This window comes from Esox lucius, chromosome 1 (genome assembly GCF_011004845.1).
Source record: "Esox lucius isolate fEsoLuc1 chromosome 1, fEsoLuc1.pri, whole genome shotgun sequence".
NCBI lineage: Eukaryota > Metazoa > Chordata > Actinopteri > Esociformes > Esocidae > Esox > Esox lucius.
Window position 1 is genome coordinate 29,370,682 of NC_047569.1, and position 22,814 is coordinate 29,393,495.

The 22,814-nt window shown below is 40.0% G+C and overlaps 3 protein-coding genes and 2 long non-coding RNA genes across 6 annotated transcripts in view; all 5 read right to left on the reverse strand.

The window, feature by feature from the left end:
- igsf11 (immunoglobulin superfamily member 11) overlaps positions 1–8,089 on the reverse strand; it is a 107,185-nt gene extending 99,096 nt beyond the window's left edge. Inside the window, exon 1 of one of the 2 annotated variants that reach the window (XM_010870784.3) lies at positions 7,508–8,089. In XM_010870784.3, coding sequence (XP_010869086.2) covers positions 7,508–7,568 — 61 coding nt within the window. In that variant the 5' untranslated portion in view covers positions 7,569–8,089. The remainder of the gene's footprint in view (positions 1–7,507) is intronic. The other variant, XM_010870793.3, reaches the window with a different exon arrangement.
- A 2,257-nt stretch (positions 8,090–10,346) lies between these two features.
- On the reverse strand, positions 10,347–12,222 carry LOC114828724 (mediator of RNA polymerase II transcription subunit 19a). Its single transcript, XM_029115363.2, has 4 exons — positions 12,015–12,222; positions 11,546–11,628; positions 11,238–11,432; positions 10,347–10,537 (listed from the first exon to the last, which is right to left on the reverse strand). The coding sequence occupies exons 1-4, from the start codon at positions 12,034–12,036 to the stop codon at positions 10,511–10,513; spliced, it is 327 nt and encodes a 108-aa protein (XP_028971196.1). The 5' UTR covers positions 12,037–12,222; the 3' UTR covers positions 10,347–10,510.
- A 1,016-nt stretch (positions 12,223–13,238) lies between these two features.
- On the reverse strand, positions 13,239–13,984 carry LOC117595613. The gene is made up of 3 exons (XR_004576866.1): positions 13,811–13,984; positions 13,653–13,736; positions 13,239–13,502 (listed from the first exon to the last, which is right to left on the reverse strand). It is a non-coding gene; the product is annotated as an uncharacterized LOC117595613 (long non-coding RNA).
- A 1,628-nt stretch (positions 13,985–15,612) lies between these two features.
- Positions 15,613–17,768, reverse strand: LOC105011022 (pre-mRNA-splicing factor 38B). Its single transcript, XM_010870763.5, has 4 exons — positions 17,488–17,768; positions 17,009–17,091; positions 16,665–16,895; positions 15,613–15,900 (listed from the first exon to the last, which is right to left on the reverse strand). The coding sequence occupies exons 1-4, from the start codon at positions 17,507–17,509 to the stop codon at positions 15,874–15,876; spliced, it is 363 nt and encodes a 120-aa protein (XP_010869065.2). The 5' UTR covers positions 17,510–17,768; the 3' UTR covers positions 15,613–15,873.
- A 1,487-nt stretch (positions 17,769–19,255) lies between these two features.
- LOC105011019 lies at positions 19,256–21,335 on the reverse strand. The gene is made up of 3 exons (XR_828055.3): positions 21,225–21,335; positions 20,935–21,087; positions 19,256–19,501 (listed from the first exon to the last, which is right to left on the reverse strand). It is a non-coding gene; the product is annotated as an uncharacterized LOC105011019 (long non-coding RNA).
- Between the last annotated feature and the right edge of the window lie 1,479 nt (positions 21,336–22,814).

The window sequence follows — 22,814 nt, forward strand, 5'->3', positions numbered from 1 at the left end:
AGTAGAAACTAAAGGACCTAGAGGGAAGGTCCAGATGCCACAAGAACCACATTTTCATAATTGTTGAGGATGCAGAGGGTAAAGATATGCCCCAATTTATAGACAATCTCCTAAAAACTGAGTTCTCTCTCCCCACAGACACAGATCTTCCGATCCAGAGAGCACACAGAGTTCCTGCTCAAAAGCCGAGCAGGGATCTAGCCCCAAGGTCTATTGTTCTTAACTTTCTTAAAATGAAGGAAAATATCTTGAGGAAAGCCTGTCAGAAAAAGATTAGGCATGGAACACGCACTCAGTCTGTTGACCAAGACTACGCTCACAAAGTGATTCAGTGACACAATGCCCAGGGGATTGAAAAGAGTTCTGAGGAGAAAATAAATACACTTTCCATCCCCCATGGACAAGATGAGAATCCACTAGGTGTCCAGTATCTACAAGATCACTTGTGAGGGACAACATCAGCAAGTAATGACGTCAAAGTGAGCGGAATACAAAGTGAGAATGATTTACTGTTTCCAGACTACTACAGAGAGACCTCCTCTGGGTGTTTTGTAGGGGTGCCACTCGGCAGCCCATTCTTTGGAAGTCGGTTAATTGTTTCTTGTTTGAGGTATGCTAACAAAACCTCAAACTTAGAAAATTTTAGAAAACCATACATTTTCTAAGTCACCAGTGTCTCAATATAATCTCAATGTACAATTACAAGGCAACATAAATGTTGACCTCAAGGTTGTGTCTCTCAATAAGAACGGTATGAACGACCTTAAGAGAAATCACGTAAAGCGAAAATGAAAAAAGGCACAAGCCATATTCCTACTGTACAAGAAACCCATTTCTATCAGAACATGAAAAAATAAAACAAAGGTAAGTTTTAGAATGACATTTTACAGCTTTATTAAATAGAAACACAAGAGGGTTAGGTGGAAATACTAATTCCAAACTCAATTCATTTTGAAAGTGTTAAGGAAATAAATTACAAGGAGCGGGTTGTCACTGTGCTAAAGGAGAATATAGATACAAGAAGGGGTAAACATTCTTTGTCAATGCGTGCACCCCCAGAGTGCACCACACTCGATTTTTCCACAACACTTTCTGTATTCATTGCGTCAAAGACGGAGGACAGTTAATAACCAGGACGTGACCAGTCCTGAGAGAAATAAAACACGCTTCACAAAGTTGATTAACACCTCGTCGAAGGATATGGGATTGACTGATGCCGCAAGGAACCTCGAGCCATTAGAAAGGTTTTGCATGCATGATTAATCTGGCCATCACTCTGTTCACACTAGAATAGCCTGGATCTTAGGTATTTTCTTGTAAACGAAGATGACAGGTATGCAAGGATGGAATGGGGATCGGGCGCAGCTGCATCAGTCTACAGTACACTCACAACCATCATACATCCGAACCGTAAGAAAACAAACACTGTGTGGAGAGTCAATTTGAACATTTTGAATGGTTAGGAAATTGTAGATCGAATAAAAATGGATACAGGGAGACCTATGGAGGGAAATGACAATGGAGAGGTTAATCCTACGGCCCGGTGGGACACGACGAATGTGGTCGTTTGCGGGAAACTAATTGCTTGACGTCCCAGAAGAAGGCTAGATATCAGAATTTAATCAAGAAGTTCAAAGACATGGGAGGAAGAAAGCATAAAAACACATTTGAACCATTAATTATACAATAAGTTAAAGAAACAGAGAAAAATAGATGATTTCCTCAGCAAAGAGACAGAGAGAATTATTGAAACATTTGATTACATGGGCCCCAAAACTACTTGATTACTAGCAAAGACGCCCACACAACAAACAAATTATACCAAATACCATACTTAAAATACTTAGAATACTTAGAATATATTTAAGGATTGTTATATAAAAACATGTCCACTCAACCCCCCTCAGCAGATGCAGACAACACCATGAAAGTTTCTTGGTTCTCTGGACTGACACACTGATGACACCCATCACTGTTGAAGAGGCAGTGAATGCATTTAATAGACTTCAGAACAGCACCTATCCAGGAAGCAAAGGTTTCCCTGTTAAAGTGGTACACAGTCTTTAAAGATAAACTGAACCCTTCTTCATATCATCCTTTAATTGAACCTTGAGAGAGGGCCTTACACTCCCATCGCAGAAGGAGGCTATCATTTCAATTATTCCAAAGGAGGGCAAAGTTAGATAAATATGCAACAGCTACTGCCCAGTGTCAGTTAGGAAGTGTATACCAAGAGATTTGAGAAGTTCTCGCCGGTTATGATGTATTGGTTTTATTTATTCAATAGAAAATAGTACAAAGACAACATACAGTGGGGAGAACAAGTATTTGATACACTGACGATTTTGCAGGTTTTCCTACTTACAAAGCATGTAGAGGTCTGTAATTTTTATCATAGGTACACTTCAACTGTGAGAGATGGAACAAAAATTCAGAAAATCACATTGTATGATTTTTTAATTATTAATTTGCATTTGATTGCATGACATACACAGGGGCAAAAAAGTATTTAGTCAGCCACCAATTGTGCAAGTTCTCCCACTTAAAAAGATGAGAGAGACCTGAAATGTTCATCATAGGTACACTTCAACTATGAGAATTTTCTTTTAAAAAGAAATCCAGAAAATCACATTGTAGGATCTTTAATGAAGTTATTGAGAAGTTATGGTGGAACAAAAGTTCATCTCAATACTTGGTTATATACCCTTTGTTGGCAATGACGGAGGTCAAATGTTTTCTGTAAGTCTTCACAAGGTTTTCACACACTGTTGCTGGTAATTTGGCTCATTCCTCCATGCTGATCTCCTCTAGAGCAGTGATGTTTTGGGGCTGTCGCGGGGCAACACAGACTTTCAACTCCCTCCAAAGATTTTCTATGGGGTTGAGATCTGGTGACTGGCTAGGCCACTCCAGGACCTTGAAATGCTTATTACGAAGCCCCTCCTTATTACGAAGCAGTGTGTTTGGGATCATTGTCATGCTGAAAGACCCAGCCACGTTTCATCTTCAATGCCCTTGCTGATGGAAGGAGGTTTTCACTCAAAGTCTCATGATACATGGCCCCATTCATTCTTTCCTTTACACGGATCAGTCGTCCTGGTCCCTTTGCAGAAAAACAGCCCCAAATGCTTCACAGTAGGTATGGTGTTCTTTGGATGCAACTCAGCATTCTTTCTCCTCCAAACACGACGAGTCAAGTTTTTACCAAAAAGTAGTATTTTGGTTTCATCTGACCCTATGACATTCTCCCAATCCTCTTCTGGCCCATCCAAATGCTCTCTAGCAAACCTCAGACGGGCCTGGACATGTACTGGCTTAAGCAGGGGGACACGTCTGGCGCTGCTGGATTTGAGTCCCTGGCGGCATAATGTGTTACTGATGGTAGCCTTTGTTACTTCTTGTGATCATTTTGACCCCACGGGGTGAGATCTTGCGTGGAGCCCCGGATCGGGGGAGATTATCAGTGGTCTTGTATGTCTTCCATTTTCTTATAATTGCTCCCACAGTTGATTTCTTCACACCAAGCAGCTTACCTATTGCAGATTCAGTCTTCCCAGCCTGGTGCAGGTCTACAATTGTGTTTCTGGTGTCCTTTGACAGCTCTTTGGTCTTGGCCATAGTGGAGTTTGGAGTGTAACTGTTTGAGGTTGTGGACAGGTGTCTTTTATACTGATAACAAGTTCAAACAGGTGCCATTAATACAGGTAACAAGTGGAGGACAGAGGAGCCTCTTAAAGAAGAAGTTACAGGTCTGTGAGAGCCAGAAATCTTGCTTGTTTGTAGGTGACCAAATACTTATTTTACAGAGGAATTTACCAATAAATTCCTTAAAAATCTACAATGTGATTTTCTGGATTTATTTGTGTCTCTCATTGTTGAAATGTACCTATGATGAAAATTACACGCCTCTCTCATCTTTTTAAGTGGGAGAACTTGCACAATTGGTGGCTGACTAAATACTTTTTTGCCCCACTGTATACTGTTTTGGGGCATCCAGATGATGTCTTTTTCATGGAAGGCCTTACTTATTTCAGTAAGACAATGCAAAACCACATTCTGCATGTATTACAACAACATGGCTCCATAATAGAAGCCTGCTTGCAGTCCAGACCAGTCACCTATTGAAAACATTTAGCACGTTATGAAATGAAAAATACCACAAAGGAGACCCTGAACTGTTGAGCATGAGCAGCTGAAATCCTATATCAAGCAAGAATGGGAAAACACTTAACTTTCAAAACAGCAATTGATTTCCTCAGTTTGCAAATGCTTACAGTGTTGTCAAATGAAGAAGAGATGCAACACAGTAATAAACATGCACCTGTCCCAACTTTTTTGAAATGTGTTGCTGGCATCAAATTCAAAATGGGAATAGATTTTTTCCAAAAACAATAACATTTTTCTGGTTCAAAATTGTATATGTTGTCTTTTTACTATTTTCAAAGGGATTAAATGATTTGCACATGATTGCATTCTGTTTATATTAGCATTTTACACAGCGCCCCAACTGTTTTAGAAACACACAAGTTGGAGATATTTGGAAAGACATAATATGTGAAGTTTACAACAGGGAAGATGACGTATTGGCCAAGAATGAGGGTATATGAGTTTGACGACAGGTTGGACAAATGGAAATTCACTTGGAAAGAAACAACCTATTGTCTAGACATTGCTTGATTGAGTAAATGTTCTGAAGTTAATAATGTGCATATTAGACTCCTGTACCCTGGGGCTCTAATATATTTTTATTATTTTGTATTTGTACTATTTTATGGTAGCCATACCCTTTATTTATTTTCATAGTATTGAGAGACAGCAGTTGATGCTGGTAGACCACGCATGATTTCTGAGGCCCAAGAACTAGCCGTTGTCATTGGGTTGTAAACAACCTTGTATGTTTAGTGAAATCCAGGCAAGAAGAACAATTCAAGACAACTGCAGTTTCAAGGTAGAGAACCAATATAGCCTGAGATGTAGGTGAAAATGCCAGGTCATAGAAAGGAAGCTGAGGTTGAATAAACATGTATTTATGTTTATATACTCATTAATGGGTAGTCTTTAAAGTCAGTAATCTTATTCTGATACTTCAATACAAAAACTAATTGTATTGTATAATGATGACAACCAAGTATCTCCTAATTAAATGTTGAGTAAGATTTACTGTAATTTCTCCAAATCTATAAAAAAATAATTATTTTTCTTAATGACCTGTGATGACCTCATTACCTGCCTCGCGTTTAACAATGTTTTGTTCAAGACAATACCAGCTTTTCATTGATTTATTGGCGTCACCATAAATTACATTTTCATAACTGTTGACAGTAAGGTTAGAACATAAGGTTAATATTAATGAATTCAGATGTGTTTTCACCACGGTACACATGCTTCAAAACATCAGTTACGCATCATGAAGGATTTAAAATAGAAGTGCCAGATCTCCAAAGTGTAATGTAATTTCCGGTCACTATCTCCCCAATTTGGAAGTGGCAGCCATCTTGTCCTCCCTCTCCTCAATACAAACCCCACAGAGGCAAAGCAATGCAAGTCGATAGAGCCACCAGAGTGAGTGGTCGACGCCACGGAAGACCACCAAGAGCATCTGGAGGAGGTGGGGATCACCCTTCAATGGTTTCTGGGTCTTGTAAATTCATTTGGAGGCCAGAGCTTGTTGGCATATCAGAGCTTCAGACCTGTCAGAGAGTTTGATGGAACCATAACTGATTTAAAAAGCAAGTTGTACCGTACGCACCTCATGTATGAGGACTGGCACAGCTTAATTTGGATGAAGAATGTCACAGGCAGGAGGAACCGGGAAACCCGTCACAACACCGGGTCGCAGCCCTATAGTAATGACACACATCCAAGCCCAGACCGTCACAGGGGTAGAAACTGCTCAAGACCTGGTTTAATGGAGAGTTTATGGAGTATCCTGTACAACGGCCAACAATAAGGCCTGAGATATGAATTCAATTGCTTGATGCCAACTTTTAATAGGTTCTTTAACAGATGGCCTAATGCACGGACCAGGGCTGAGAACACGGGTTGGGAGCACCCCAAAAGTATCTGTTACCTTCCTGCACCCTAGCTAGGGCCAGGTCACTCAACTAGAACCTCTCTGGGGGGCAGCAACTGACCAAAAGGTCACCATGGTAATGGTCCCCTGCTGAAAGTGAGAAACCAGGCACGGGAGAATGAATACGGAAACATCAATCATAACCACTTAAAAGGACCAATTGCAACAAGATACTAAATATTCCTAATGCAAATATGTGTTGCTTGTTGGCAAATAGTGTTGTTTGACAGAAAAATAAGGATAATAAGGCAATTACAGAATGTTATGTCCCTTGGAGCGACAGCTTTTCTGTGGTGTTACACCATTCCCATATCACACTGAGGGACAAATGCTTTTACACAGTTGGGTAGTAATGTCTTCTGTACTTCTTCATTGCAGAGAACCCTCTCCCCAGGCAATGGACTCTAAAAACTTGCTTCCTTGTTGCTTAGTCCCAGAACATTGTCACACCAAGTGAAAATTGGTTTTAATAAAAGTACAATATTTGTATCAATCAGAACAATTTGTATATCCAAATCATTGGAGAACTAGTCTGTGACAGGACTCCCAAGAAGTGACAGAAGCCTGAGGGGACAGACTCAGGCCATTTAAACGTCGTATGCACACTGGCTGGTGTAAAATACATGACCTCAGTCATCAGCTTTATATATTATTGTCGTTTACCCCACACGAAATTCGCATATACACATTCTGAAAAGTTCTCAGAGTTAATTACTGCTAGTAGGTGAGTGTACGCGTCGCCACCGGGAATAGAGCGCGTCTCCTAATCGCACGGATTATCCGTTGCAAACCTTAGCCGTCTGGACCCTTCGTTAATTTCTGTCTAACACTGAATGGTACATTAAATGTTTCTGTCCGTATCCACTGAATTTGCAATTACTGCTAATAAAGATTTGCGCTCCTTTTCCGAGGCTACAAAAACGCCCATGTGCTTCAATAGCATGAATTAATGAAGAGTAGACTACTTTTCAAGCGATACAGGGAAGCATTTAATATATATATATATATATTCAAAATCCAATACCGAAGTGTAGTCAAAAGCATTGCTTTAGATTGTGCTGAAATTGAGGGGCTTTAAATAGAGACTTAAATATGTTAAGGGAGGGATCAAACGCAATGATGGCATGAGCTTTAGACGAGCTCTACTTCCATTGCACGATTTTAATTCCCAGTTTGTTTAGCTTTTTTTTTTCACAATAATTTCATTCTGACCATATTGATATGATTAATAAAACGTGTTATTATATAATAATGTTTGGGTATACCTTTATATTTGTTGATTTTCATTGATGTCAATGATAGTTCCATAACAATCAAAAAAGACAAAAGTCAGTGTTGTTTGGACGGGAAAAGGGACACAATAGTTTCTCGTCACATGACATAAGTAGCATATAGGCTACAGACTTTTGTCAAGTAAAATAGGACCTGTCTTACCTTCCATGCAAAACAAAACCAGCCAAGCAATCCATAGATCCGAATTATGAAATTTCAACATGGTTCGTAACGACTTAGTAAGTCGTTCTGTGGGATTTCGTTATGAAATATATTGTTCTTTCACAGTGTCTTTGATGGAAAGTAACTGTCTCTCGAAACAGCATACATGACAGTCCAAATGTTTCACACAATATTCAGAAGCGCGTTAATTATTTAGCAGACCGAAATGTTACATTTTCTAAAAGTAGAGAAGAGAAAAAAATCTGAAGAAATATTGCATTTCCAGAGCCTCGGTAGCTTCTCGGTCGTCGTAACCCGTCCTTTCTTTTCCTTGTTTCACTGTTGTTGGTCACTATTTGTGGCCGCTGAGAGCACTTGGTATTTTCCTTTTAATCAATTCACACACGTTTTGAATATTGTCTACACTGCAGTCTCGTTGAAGTGGATACACATTCACAGCAGACGTGACAAAGTAACATCTCCTGGCAGGTAATTGTTTCTTCTTGTAGACTGCGGTTCCATCATACTCAACGCCAAACGCGCACTCCTTTTCTGTCCAGCATTCTTATGGGAACCTTGATTGAGAACTCGGCCGGGCTGTTGCCAGGATACCAGTGACGCCAGTCTGGAGCGGTGGCGGTGATGTCGCCCTCTGGTGACTGAAATAGCAACTGGGATGGGTGGAGAACCGTATCCATTACTAGACGTTTCCCATGCATGCAGATACAATGCATGGATACAATGCACTGCGAGTGATACCGAACGAAGGCATAAGTTGAATGTCAATACAATTAACTTATTACCAGGTTACAGTTTCTGGTTTATTTAACTTTTTTTATTGCAAAATTCTTTCAGCGGAAATTTCAAGGTTTTCAGATGGCCAAACCCCACTCAATTTCCAAAAATATTTTTTCTGAATTCACAGAAAACCAATATGGTTTAATTCTTAAAGCACAACACTGTTGTCTTTGTCCCCACCGGTCATATTAAAGAGCCAGCAACACACAAAAGCTCTCAAAGGGAGGCTTGTGCCAATGTGTTCTCTTGAACCAAAGTGATCTCACCACCACAGCACAAAATAGTCTCTGTGTCGCTAAACACTGAAAGCACAAAACCTGATAGCACTTCTGGGCCAAATAATTTTAAAATCAAAGTCAAAGCTTTGTAGACAAGCATCTGATGAAAACTTTTCCCCTTACTCAACTTCTTGGAAGTTTTGAGCGATGAAACATTTATGCGAGGAGATGAGAAGGCGTGACAAGGGCAAGCGTTTCAACCAGCTCTGCACAGCCCGGGGAAGCTGGCAGAGTTTCCCTAGCCTATGCCTGCCACTCCCGACTTACAAATATAGCTTCTCTTTAAGTTGCCAGTGGCCTCTCGGATTGTTAAGGTAATGAAGCAGCTTGTTAGAACACTTGTATATTGTGTTGACATACACACCGTGAATTGTACTTTCAACCACCATGCCTGGTCACTTTCCTAGGTTGTCATAAACACAGTAGCCTACATTCATACACATAACCATATGACGACAGCAAATAAACAATAATGCTATTACCATGCTTGCAACGAACTGCTTTTTTTCCTAAACGTTTTTTCCTAAACCAGAAAGTGAGCGCATATTCAAGTAGACAAGTTTACCAGATCACCTAGAACATAGAACAGACAGTCGATCTCGAATGCATAGCATCCGGAAGGGAGATACAGCTAGAATGTGATGGATGGATTGGCATACAGCAAGGGCAGCCACCATCTATACATGATTTATTATCGATTCGTTTTGCATTCGCTCAATTTTACTTTTCCACCCGGTATGGAAAATGTAGAACTGTGAAGATCTGCTATGTAAAATGTTTTAATTAATGTAATGTTAAAGAAACGCAGACATTGCTGTGTCTCGCCTTTTCTCTGTCCCAGTCTCATCCTTTCCTCGTTTTGTAATGAATATAATTTACTCCAGACGAGTGCACCTGCTCACTGGGTCCATTCCGGTTTGACAAGGAATGGAGTCCAATCTCCTCAATTTACACTCAGTACAATACTTACTGAAGTGAGGAACATCCTCTGTAACTGTCTCCCTCACAACACTATTCTCAAATCTCAAATGGACCCGTCCCTATACACCTAAATCCGTGGTTTTCAACTCCATTCCTCGGGACCCCAAGTAGGCCTACTGATGTTTTTTATTCTAGCCCTCTAAATATTGACTAATTTAAACCTGGGACACCAGGTGAATACATCTAACTACCAGGTGGAATAGAAAACAGGCAGTAATCTGGGTCCCCAGGTTCGGAGTTGAAAACCCCTGCCCTAAACCACCTGGTAATAGCTACACCTGATCTTCAAATTACTAAAACAAGCCAACCCCTTTTTGATCTGAACAAATACATAGGGTGTAGAGCTTAGGGGTCAATTTGGGATTGGCTTCATGTTTGCTATCCACTGGTTAAAGATGAGTATTGTAATTTGTTTAGTCACTGGTTGTAAAAGCTGAGCTTTCAAGCCATAACAGCCCCCCGGAAATTGTGTACTTTGACACCTACATGCCAAAATATGGCCGATGTCATCATAACCACTTCATTTTAGACTTTCTTTCAAACTTGGCTAACATGGCTTACTGAGGTACTGCATGATAATGATTCCATATTATGCACTTATAAATAATATATTACACATCCAGTCCAAAATGGTAGATTTAAAATCCCAGAATGGATCTGTAAGATGGTCTTTGGGTACAATTAATTAAAATCAGTGGTGGTATATTTATTCAATGGCAAACACCTCCCCCTTCTGGACAACATTATTCATTGGGATAATACAAATAAACAAAAGTCTGTTATTCACTATTTCTTACTTGTTTTAATTTTCAATTTTAAAATGAAAAAAATGCAATAACATGTTAATGTTGCTCAGTTGCACAGTAAATATGATGCACTAATGCTGGAGAAAGGAACACTGACATAACAGCTAAACTGGCACAAGGAGCTCTTCCAGACAACCAAATCAGTGATGCTTCTTCTTCTGTTCATCCTGAAATGACAAAAAAATAGAGAGGTCATTGGCAAAACCTCATAAAACCCTTGCTATGAGACTCCCATCACCATGACATGTACCAACACTTGTGTGAAATATGTAGTCAGGCCATGACAGGCTGTGTGTATGTGACTACAGGGCAGGTAGTACGCCTTTATTACTCTCCTATCAGATCCGTTTCCACGGACACACCTGGTTCAGAGTAGTCATGTACAGATCCTCTTTTACTATATGTAAATGTTTTAAATGCCACACTCACATGACTTTGACTTTTAGCCTGAAACTGATACAGCTTGAATGACCGGTTTCTGAAATGCCATTATTCTTGTAGAGCCCTATGAAGCTTATTTTCCCATACACCCACATTGTTAATTGTATATAATGACACTTTGGAATGGTACAAGACCAGTTCTATTTTAGAAGTTTGTGTCCATGTTTGCCATTACTGTTCTGATCCCTACGATAACCTGTCCCTCAGAAATGTCTACCGATTGCAGTCCAACACAGTGCTTCCAAAACAGGACCTGCAACAGTTTGGGACAAAATGCGCCTGGTATGTTAACAATCCTAGACCAGAGACCTTTGAACTAAGGAGTGGTTGTCAACAGGACTCATTGGACCACATTCTATCATAGTCACAGATCAACATTATTTGAAATGTTAAAAAACTGGACAAATGAAGGCTACTGTCCACTACCTCACTGCTGCTGGATGAGGAATCTGACCCCTCCTTGTGCTCTTTGTGCTTCTTGTCTTTCTTCTTATGCTCTTTGTCCTTGTGCTCCTTGTGCCCCTTGTCTTTCTTATGCTCTTTGTCCTTCTTTTCACTTGATCCCTTGTGGTCTTTAGACTTATCGTGGTCCTTCTTGTGATCTTTGGACTTGTCGTGGTCCTTAGAGGAACAAAAGTCAGTACACTTTTAGAATAATAGCCATATTTGTTTGTTGTACAGTTCAAAAATGATGTAACAGTTGGTTTAGGTCATGGTAACAATGCATCTCTTACCTTGTCCTTCTTCTTCCCTAATCCAAAGAGGGAGTTCTGTTCTTGGCCAGAGGCATCTTGCTTTTTTACCTCACCATCTACAGCTATGGAAAATTAAACCTCAAAATGAGAGAATTCACGCAGGCTCATTGAAATCCTGATATGTAAAATCATGTCACATATGTCTTTATCGTTTATGGAAACTCACTTAGTGACAAAAACAAAATAAAGCACTGTTTTCAACCTGTCCATATCATTAAATATGTGCAAGTCATTGAAATATAGGAGGTATGCCTATAAAAGTAATGTAGACACAACTAATTAATTATTTCTGAATAACTTAATGCTTGATCATTAGAAAAATTTAATATTAGACTAACAAGATTAACACAAATCAGTTGACAGTGACACACACAGTAGCCACGATCAGACTGTAGTTTATATTTGAACAACTGGAATACGCTAATGATTCAATGAGAGCATACAGTACCGGAAGCCAAGTCCAAATCCATGTCGTGTTAAACGGTCGTGATGCTGTGTGACAACCAGAGGAAAATGAGTCCTTTATAAATGGGAAACTCGATTTGCTTCGAAGATGGTGAATAAATGAAGACAGCTCGTTCACGCCGTTTACATAAGCTATATAAGCTGTTGCCAGAGTCTACTTGGCTCAGTGATTTTGAAATATGAAATAAAAGGACAGTGACATGTCTCGTTTCTTATCTTTGGTACCTTCGCAGGCACCTCCCAGATAGCAATGAGTCGGCGGACCGGAGGCGGTCCTCCAGAGACAGTAAAGCGTCAGAATGTCGTAATCGCAAACACGTTTGCCGGCTCACCGCCCGCGGGCCAACCGCCGTTACACCGAACGCGGATCTTCCGCGGCAAACGCTATTTTCGAGCGATCTGCCGCTTATATATATATACACACACACATTTAATATTTATAGCATGCAGTTTATCAAGAATAATGATTGAGCAAACCAGACAAATTTCCATTTGGCGTTTTAATTCCACATTTTAAAGTACAGTAACTGTCATTGAAACAAGATGTGTCAGATCACTGAAATATAAATAACAGGCAGAAAAATATATATAAATACACACACTACAGAACATGCAGGTTTCCAATCACATTTTGTAAATAGCCTTACAAGGAAATTATAACAAAATTGAACAATAATTGTTAACAACATAAATAGGTCAGCTCTGGGATGAAAATAATTACCAGTAAACATTATAACAAGTAAAGAGGATATTTGGTACCAAAGAATGTGCAGGATACCAAATAAATCGAGGTATAACATCACATTTTCAAGCCATTTCTAACAATAAGATAAGTGGTAAATGTTTAGAGTAAAGCTCTGGAGTAGAATAGACCATTATAATGGCATTGCTGACCTGGAGCACAAGATTTACACTGTGCTGCAATAAGAACTTGTATCTGTCTCTTGTATCTGTGATAAACAAAACTTCCCATATATATAAAAATACTGAGGTAAATACTGTAGTAGAACAGACCATCATAACTGCAATGTTGACCTGTGGCACAAGGATTTACAAGCTATATTTAACAATAGAAAAACAGTTAAGCACTGTGACTGAATGAAAAAAGCTCATGTTAAAAACAGAGTAAATAGAATATTTGGTACCAGATAATGTGCAATATCAAGTATGAGAGGTATGAAATAGTATTTCCAAGTTATAATAGAATCGTTAAGCACTGAAATAAGCCAATACTAAAGTTAAAATACAAAAAAAAGTTATTTCCACAGTGAACAGTGTGGATTGGGTGAGTGTAATCTGGCACTTCTGGCTTCTTGATGTTACTGACTGCAGGATAAACAAAGTGTTCCAGTTCAGTGATGCTGGGGTGTCAGTAGTCAGCCTAGGTTTAAGGGGTCAGCTGTGGGTCCCTCTCAGCTGTGCGGCGCCTTTTTCCGCCTTCACGGTCAGATGCTCCTTTCAGGTAACACACCTACAGGGGTTCCCAGAATAAAATAATAAAGTAGTCAGTCCTGGTCCCTCAAATACTAAACTATGACATTTATATCTAGGTCTACTACATGTACAGGTGGCCCCAGTGGGAATTTAACTAACAACCACAGGTGTGGTTTGCAAGTTGTACCTGATTTCCCAGTGTGAGCAAACGTCTTCAAAATTGTCCCAACTTGTTTCACCTGCTTTTGAAGTGAGCCACTCTCATCCGAAGCTACAAAATGAAAGGCATATGGTAATTCGGAACCTATATTACACACAAAAAGTACAACTTACAAAAGACCTCACCTGCTCGTGTATTGCCTTCCCTCAGGGCATGGTTCTCCTCCCTCAAGAGCCAGCAACACACAAAAGCTCTCAAAGGGAGGCTTGTGCCAATGTGTTCTCTTGAACCAAAGTGATCTAACCACCACAGCACAAAATAGTCTCTGTGTCACTAAACACTGAAAGCACAAAACCTGATAGCACTTCTGGGCCAAATAATTTTAAAATCAAAGTCAAAGCTTTGTAGACAAGCAGCTGATGAAAACTTTTCCCCTTACTCAACTTCTTGGAAGTTTTGAGCGATGAAACATTTATGCGAGGAGATGAGAAGGCGTGACAAGGGCAAGCGTTTCAACTAGCTCTGCACAGCCTGGGGAAGCTGGCAGAGTTTCCCTAGCCTATGCCTGCCACTCCCGACTTACAAATATAGCTTCTCTTTAAGTTGCCAGTGGCCTCTCGGATTGTTAAGGTAATGAAGCAGCTTGTTAGAACACTTGCATATTGTGTTGACATACACACCATGAATTGTACTTTCAACCACCATGCCTGGTCACTTTCCTAGGTTGTCATAAACACAGTAGCCTACATTCATACACATAACCATATGACCACAGCAAATAAACTATAATGCTATTACCATGCTTGCAACGAACTGCTTTTTTTCCTAAACGTTTTTTCCTAAACCAGAAAGTGAGCGCATATTCAAGTAGACAAGTTTACCAGATCACCTAGAACGTAGAACAGACAGTCGATCTCGAATGCATAGCATCCGGAAGGGAGATACAGCTAGAATGTGATGGATGGATTGGCATACAGCAAGGGCAGCCACCATCTATACATGATTTATTATCGATTCGTTTTGCATTCGCTCAATTTTACTTTTCCACCCGGTATGGAAAATGTAGAACTGTGAAGATCTGCTATGTAAAATGTTTTAATTAATGTAATGTAATGTTAAAGAAACACAGACATTGCTGTGTCTCGCCTTTTCTCTGTCCCAGTCTCATCCTTTCCTCGTTTTGTAATGAATATAATTTACTCCAGACGAGTGCACCTGCTCACTGGGTCCATTCCGGTTTGACAAGGAATGGAGTCCAATCTCCTCAATTTACACTCAGTACAATACTTACTGAAGTGAGGAACATCCTCTGTAACTGTCTCCCTCACAACACTATTCTTAAATCTCAAATGGACCCGTCCCTATACACCTAAATCCGTGGTTTTCAACTCCATTCCTCGGGACCCCAAGTAGGCCTACTGATGTTTTTTATTCTAGCCCTCTAAATATTGACTAATTTAAACCTGGGACACCAGGTGAATACATCTAACTACCAGGTGGAATAGAAAACAGGCAGTAATCTGGGTCCCCAGGTTCGGAGTTGAAAACCCCTGCCCTAAACCACCTGGTAATAGCTACACCTGATCTTCAAATTACTAAAACAAGCCAACCCCTTTTTGATCTGAACAAATACATAGGGTGTAGAGCTTAGGGGTCAATTTGGGATTGGCTTCATGTTTGCTATCCACTGGTTAAAGATGAGTATTGTAATTTGTTTAGTCACTGGTTGTAAAAGTTGAGCTTTCAAGCCATAACAGCCCCCCGGAAATTGTGTACTTTGATACCTACATGCCAAAATATGGCCGATGTCATCATAACCACTTCATTTTAGACTTTCTTTCAAACTTGGCTAACATGGCTTACTGAGGTACTGCATGATAATGATTCCATATTATGCACTTATAAATAATATATTACACATCCAGTCCAAAATGGTAGATTTAAAATCCCAGAATGGATCTGTAAGATGGTCTTTGGGTACAATTAATTAAAATCAGTGGTGGTATATTTATTCAATGGCAAACACCTCCCCCTTCTGGACAACATTATTCATTGGGATAATACAAATAAACAAAAGTCTGTTATTCACTATTTCTTACTTGTTTTAATTTTCAATTTTAAAATGAAAAAAATGCAATAACATGTTAATGTTGCTCAGTTGCACAGTAAATATGATGCACTAATGCTGGAGAAAGGAACACTGACATAACAGCTAAACTGGCACAAGGAGCTCTTCCAGACAACCAAATCAGTGATGCTTCTTCTTCTGTTCATCCTGAAATGACAAAAAAATAGAGAGGTCATTGGCAAAACCTCATAAAACCCTTGCTATGAGACTCCCATCACCATGACATGTACCAACACTTGTGTGAAATATGTAGTCAGGCCATGACAGGCTGTGTGTATGTGACTACAGGGCAGGTAGTACGCCTTTATTACTCTCCTATCAGATCCGTTTCCACGGACACACCTGGAAGTTCAGAGTAGTCATGTACACATCCTCTTTTACTATAGCTTAGCCTGCACAAACATACAGATACGTTTTTTTAAGACGTAAAAGTTCTGAGTCTCAAATGTTTTAAATGCCACATTCACATGACTTTGACTTGTAGCCTGAAACTGATACAGCTTGAATGACCGTTTTCTGAAATGCCATTATTCTTGTAGAGCCCTATGAAGCTTATTTTCCCATACACCCACATTGTTAATTGTATATAATGACACTTTGGAATGGTACAAGACCAGTTCTATTTTAGAAGTTTGTGTCCATGTTTGCCATTACTTTTCTGATCCCTACGATAACCTGTCCCTCAGAAATGTCTACCGATTGCAGATAATGTCCAACACAGAGCTTCCAAAACAGGACCTGCAACAGTTTGGGACAAAATGCGCCTGGTATGTTAACAATCCTAGACCAGAGACCTTTGAACTAAGGAGTGGTTGTCAACAGGACTCATTGGACCACATTCTATCATAGTCACAGATCAACATTATTTGAAATGTAAAAAAACTGGACAAATGAAGGCTACTGTCCACTACCTCACTGCTGCTGGATGAGGAAGAGGAATCTGACCCCTCCTTGTGCTCTTTGTGCTTCTTGTCTTTCTTCTTATGCTCTTTGTCCTTGTGCTCCTTGTGCCCCTTGTCTTTCTTATGCTCTTTGTCCTTCTTTTCACTGGACGCCTTGTGGTCTTTAGACTTATCGTGGTCCTTCTTCTGATCTTTGGACTTGTCGTGGTCCTTCTTGTGACCTTTAGACTTGTCGTGGTCCTTAGAGGAACAAAAGTCAGTACACTTTTAGAATAATAGCCATAATTGTTTGTTGTACAGTTCAAAAATGATGTAACAGTTGGTTTAGGTCATGGTAACAATGCATCTCTTACCTTGTCCTTCTTCTTCCCTAAACCAAAGAGGGAGTTCTGTTCTTGGCCAGAGGCATCTTGCTTTTTTACCTCACCATCTACAGCTATGGAAAATTAAACCTCAAAATGAGAGAATTCACGCAGGCTCATGGAAATCCTGATATGTAAAATCATGTCACATATGTCCAAAACTCCAAACCTCTTTATCGTTGATGGAAATACACGTAGTGACAAAAACAAAATAAAGCACTGTTTTCAACCTGTCCATATCATTATAAATGTCATTGAAATATAGGAGGTATGCCTATAAAAGTAATGTAGACACAACTAAATTAATTATTTCAGAATAACCTAATGCTTGATCATTAGAAAAATGTAATATTAGACTAACAAGATTAACAAAATCAGTTGACAGTGACACACACTGTAGCCACGATCAGACTGTAGTTTATATTAGAACAACTGGAATACACTAATGATTCAATGAGAGCATACAGTACCGGAAGCCAAGTCAAAATCCATGTCGTGTTAAACGGTCGTGATGCTGTGTGACAACCAGAGGAAAATGAGTCCTTTATAAATGGGAAACTCGATCTGCCTCGAAGATGGTGAATGAATGAAGACAGCTCGTTCACGCCGTTTACCATGGAAAAACCAGGATCATTTCCGGTTTCTTTACGCATATGCGAGACCCAAATGCTATATCACCTGGTGCTCAGTGATTGTGAAATATGAAATAAAAGGACAGTGTGACATGTCTCGTTTCTTATCTTCGGTACCTTCGCAGGCACCTGTTGCCTCCACAGCGCAGTTACGTAACCCAACGTCGGAGTTGTACAGACGACACAAAAAAATGGAAGCAAGGGTCCTATAGGGGAGGAATTTATTTTGCCCTTTAAGAAAGTTAATTTCCGTTCTATAAATTTTTTTTTCACGGTTCCTAAACTCGTTTGAGGAAGGCCCTGATTGTGCCAGGTTGGAATGTGAAAAAGCTTGCTTCGTTTAAACTTGCACGGTCGTTATTTCTGGGATACGTAAGCGTAGTGGAGGCTATACGCAGGAGTCGGTGCATTGCGCACTGGCCTGCTTACTGGGACGCTAATTAGTGTAGTGGAGTTATAGGCTACGCAATATTAATAACGTAGATGAAACAGTTCGGAACGTTTATCTTTAAAGCAGTCTTCCCGTTAGAAGAAGTATTTTTAAATATCCACACAAGCGAGTTATGGACAGATATACCCTTTCGAAATGTAGAAAGCGGAGATCAATTGGTTTCTGTTATAACCATGTAATTGTAAACCATGTAAACAGTCCCAAAGTCCCTCGGGTTACACATCTGCGCAATATTTTAGTATTTAAAACAATAAATTATTGCTCCCGCCTACATGGATTATGTATATATGTTATTTTCTCAAATATAATTTCGATGAACTCATAGACAGTTACAACTACAGAATACGAGTTGTGAAAGACTCGCAGTTGTGGTTCAGAGCATTTGGTGCTATGATTTCTGACCATTCTACATTTGATGCGATCTTTCAGGAGGCGAAAAGTCCGTTTGCTCCAGTTCTGGTTAGATTCACTAGGTTACTAATCCCACTTTCACCCGGACACGTGAAATGCCCCCCTATCCCAACGCAAATTTCCAAGCTCCTTCAAAAACTCTTATCCAAAGAACTGTTCTTACCTTTGTCTTAAAGTGAACGTATCTTGTCTCAGACAATGTTCTGTTTGGATGAAGGGTTGTGGTATATTGACAATATACCATGGCTGAAAGCTTTTGTTAGGCGTGGTACGCAGTCTCGTACAGAACCGTTGGTTTGAATCCTGAATACTGATTGGCTAATAGCCGTGGTATAACATGGGTATAAAATAACATTTAAATTCTCAAATTGAGTTGATAATCTGTTTATTTTTTTGTGATATATTGCCAGTTATACACCGTTTGCTTTGAATCCTGAGTAATGATTTATTGATAGTCATGGTATAGGATACCATACACCAGAGGTATGGCATCACATTACTTTTACTGCTCTAGATGCTTTGGTAATTGGTTTAAAATCACAATAAGGCATTTTGGGGGGTTTGTGTTATATTACCACAGCTCTTAGCCATGGTATATTGCCCATATACCACAACCCTTCATTCCTTGTTCCTTAAATCTCACACAATGGTATTGTATATCATTATAGTCACTACACACCAGTTAAACACCTCTTTAAGAATAGTATATGGATTTTTGTGGAAAGAAATGACATGACAAAAACCTGACACACCCCTTCTGGTAGATGTTAAAAGTTTTATTTAGGAGAACATATGTCTGGAAAAGGTATTGTAATTCAGTAGGTTCTGTTTATTGATGTGTTACTTTTCTGAGTGTTACAAATTAGAACATTATGAGGAACAATATGAAGACACATCATGCACCAACACTGCAATAAGACACATTGTCATAACTGGCACAAGAAGCTCTTGCATACAGCAGAATCAGTGATCCTACTTCTTATGCTCACCCTGAAATGACAAAGATAAAAATGAAGAAGGTCATGTGTGAAACCCGTATCATTAGCCTCCAAGCAACAGGACATGTACAAACACTTGTTGTGTGAAATATGCAGTCAGGCCATGACAGGCTGTGTGGGTATGACTGCAGGGCAGGACACACATGGAAGTATAGAGTGGTCATTTACACATCCACTTTTACTGAAAACCTAGTTTGCACAATGCTAGTTCAAAGAGGTCTTCTGATATTTCTCAGCCGGAACCTTTTCATCACAAATCTTTCAGCACAAGAAATAAATAGAAAAAGTATATGAACTTTGCATAGAATAATTTAAAGGTAATTTTTTGCATATATGGATATCAGTTTTTCCTGCTTGGAACTAAGCTATTACAGATTGAGGTAACAGGAATACTGCATAGAAATATGATTCTAAGACAACGTTTTGCCAGCTGATAAAGGGCATAAAACCGCATGTGATAGTGATGGTTCTCAGTCTCAGCTCAAAAAGGTAAACCAATATGGATGTTACTGTAGCTTGATAAAACCGGAAAAGCTTGTATGACCCACTATCTCCGGAAGGACTTGACACTGTAATCATTGTTGATAGTTTAGCCCTACAAAGCCTACGATGGCATGAGCACTTAATAACATTCAGTACAGTTATGTTACTATTAAGGTTTTGTCTTAAGGCATTTCAGTTGCAAATCATGATTATCCGTGAACTGCAAGCTGCCCCGGGATAAGAGCATCAGCTGGATCTGTACCATGTTCCATGAAAAGTGTTCAGGACTGGTAGCAATCACTACTGTTTCATCATCCTGGGCACTGTATTTATGTACTGAGAGAGGTAGCCACTTGTGTAGCTAAGCAGTGCCCAAGAAGGGTTAAGAGTGGATGTCAGTGGTTTCCTGCACACATTTGGCTCCATTTCCCGTCTTCAGCAGCCTTTTTCCAAATATCGAGGCTGATTAGTTGGATTTTTTTTTTTATTTGAAACACACGTGAGCACAATAAGCCAGACACAATATAGAATACTTCTGTTCTCTCAAATTTCACATCATCCAACACTCTGCTCCACATTGGGCCCTGGAAAGTATAAAATCGGGACACCCGATCCGTCACCTGGAATCTGCGCCTTTAGAGCAGAGCACGCCTGAGGACAAGGACAACAGTTACCTTGCAGATGGCGGTCGCGCCAAACGGAGCCACTGGAGCGTAATCCCTAGTCTACACTCCCTCCTACTGACCTAGATGATGCAGAGCCAATTTGCGATGCATTTTCTTTTACAGATTTCAACACACTAATTGTGACCATGTGGCTCGTATCAAACATAAACTCGCAAGCTGGATGTACGTCAGTGGGCTTTAATAGGAGCTAATAAAATCTGGTTGGCTTGGTAACACACTTTCGCCTAGACACCTATCAAGACAAATGGTTCACTACCTCATGACAGCCATGACCATGCCCCTTGTGGTCCTTATGGTCTTTGTGGTCCTTGGGGTCCTTGTGATCATTCTTGCCGTGGTCCTTGTGATCCTTACACTTGTCGTTATCCTTCTTGTGTTCCTTAGATTTGTCATGGTCTTTGCAGCCACCCTGAGAAGTTGCCAAACAGTCAGAGTAAGTTGTGTGGGTCAGCATTAATTTCACACAAGTTAGAGTTTATGGCTGAGACAAAATGCAAACACTCATCTGACAACTGGTTAAGGTAATGGTTACGGTGTGCCACTTACGTGGTCCTTTTTGTCATCGGTTTTCTTGCAGGGATCCATTTTGTCAGTTGAGTGCAGAGCTGTGACAAACAGAGCAGCCGTCCGGTCCTTTAATAACAGGGCGAGCAACCGCACCTACTTATGTCCCACCCCCCAAACCACATGATCAAAACATGTTGTTGTGGTTCTTAGTGAAGATCTGGGAATGAGAAGTTATGAAGTAGTAAATGCCAGACTCTTGCTTGGGAATGCTTGGGAACTGTTTCTTTTTCAGTGGTACTGTATACTGAGTGTGTGCATACTTTTACTTAAGGACTAAAGCAATGTTAGACTAAAGTCTAAAAAGAATAAAAATGCTGAAAAGAGGCAGAGCATGCTGTTATAGTTACAAATGTACCATACCATTCAATAGGAAGAAAACAAGAGCAAGGAAAAAACCAAAATCGGGGAGGGATTTTGTCCAACAGGAGTGTTTGTTTTCTTTGTTTGTTCATGTTTGTGAATGCTTCAGGAGAAGCACTGAGTGGGCCAGTCTGGAAATTCTGGTTTATGTTCAAATACATAAAGAAAACTCTCCCTGCTTAGTTTATCTCATTATCGTCGTAATGTACTCGTGACAGATCTTCACTAACTCTAAAATATTAATTGAGCAGGTTTTGGCAAATACACTTTTTGACCTAAACATGCATTCCCCCTAGAGTAAATGTTCTTTCTAAAAGAAGCTGTTATTTGGTCAGTTCTGATGACTCACATGAGGTGAAGAGTGCTGCCAAGATGGCAGAGAACAGAAACTCGATTAGATCGGATTAACTTCGGACATGATTGTGTGGAGCATGCTTATTCAGATGTAGAAATGGTTTATTGTTGTCAAAGGGGCAATTCATTGGGCAGTAGTCTCACCACAAACACAGTTTATAGAGGAAGTCACATAAAAACAAATTAAAAACAATGTCAAGTTAATAACATTGTTAAAATAGGAGGGATCTTTTAGAGCAAGTAAACTGTATTAGTGCAATTCACAGTAAAGGAAAAATGTTTTGAAAGTGTTCATGATTAAGTGCACAATGGAAAAGGCACAAGGTCTAACTCAATTCCTAAAATGCACCCAGAATAAACATGTTACTGACTCTTTCCTGTATTTTCTATTGTGTACACTTGTGTAACAGAGAGGCGGGGCTAATGCTCAGGGTGGAGTGGGTGGGAGTCAAATGCCATTTAGTTTGCCTTCTGAATGGCTCTACCTGGGTAGATAGACGACTGCGATTGCAGCCCCCGTTTTTTCATGCAAGTCCCATCTTGCTCAGTTTGTTTTTCGGTATCACTTTGCATTCTCAAATTATGAGGTAAGGCAATAGTGTTCAATAAATTATGTCTTTAATCCGCGCCCTGTTTCGGGTGGGAACCAACGTTCTGCTCAACCCCGTATCCCTCCGAAAGACGCGATGCCATAGCGCGCGCGCACGCCTCCTCTCACTGTTTCTCAGAACTAAAACGAGATTCACGTGTTTTATCAGGTCTGATACAGACGAGCTGGCGAAGCCCGTCTCTCCAGCGTGGCACCTCAATCCGTTACGTTCTTATGGACTCATAGTCATGAGGCTGCTGGACGGG

What these genes read in the sequence shown, in the direction of transcription:
- LOC114828724 (XM_029115363.2), bottom strand. Translation starts at nt 12,036, where the DNA reads ATGGATTTGGACTTGGCTTCCG. An exon ending in TAGGGAAGAAGAAGGACAAG is followed by an intron (nt 11,433 to 11,545) that starts GTAAGAGATGCA and finishes TGTTCCTCTAAG; the next exon opens with GACCACGACAAGTCCAAAGA. An exon ending in CCTCATCCAGCAGCAGTGAG is followed by an intron (nt 10,538 to 11,237) that starts GTAGTGGACAGT and finishes TTGTCATTTCAG; the next exon opens with GATGAACAGAAGAAGAAGCA.
- LOC105011022 (XM_010870763.5), bottom strand. Translation starts at nt 17,509, where the DNA reads ATGGATTTTGACTTGGCTTCCG. An exon ending in TAGGGAAGAAGAAGGACAAG is followed by an intron (nt 16,896 to 17,008) that starts GTAAGAGATGCA and finishes TGTTCCTCTAAG; the next exon opens with GACCACGACAAGTCTAAAGG. An exon ending in CCTCATCCAGCAGCAGTGAG is followed by an intron (nt 15,901 to 16,664) that starts GTAGTGGACAGT and finishes TTGTCATTTCAG; the next exon opens with GATGAACAGAAGAAGAAGCA.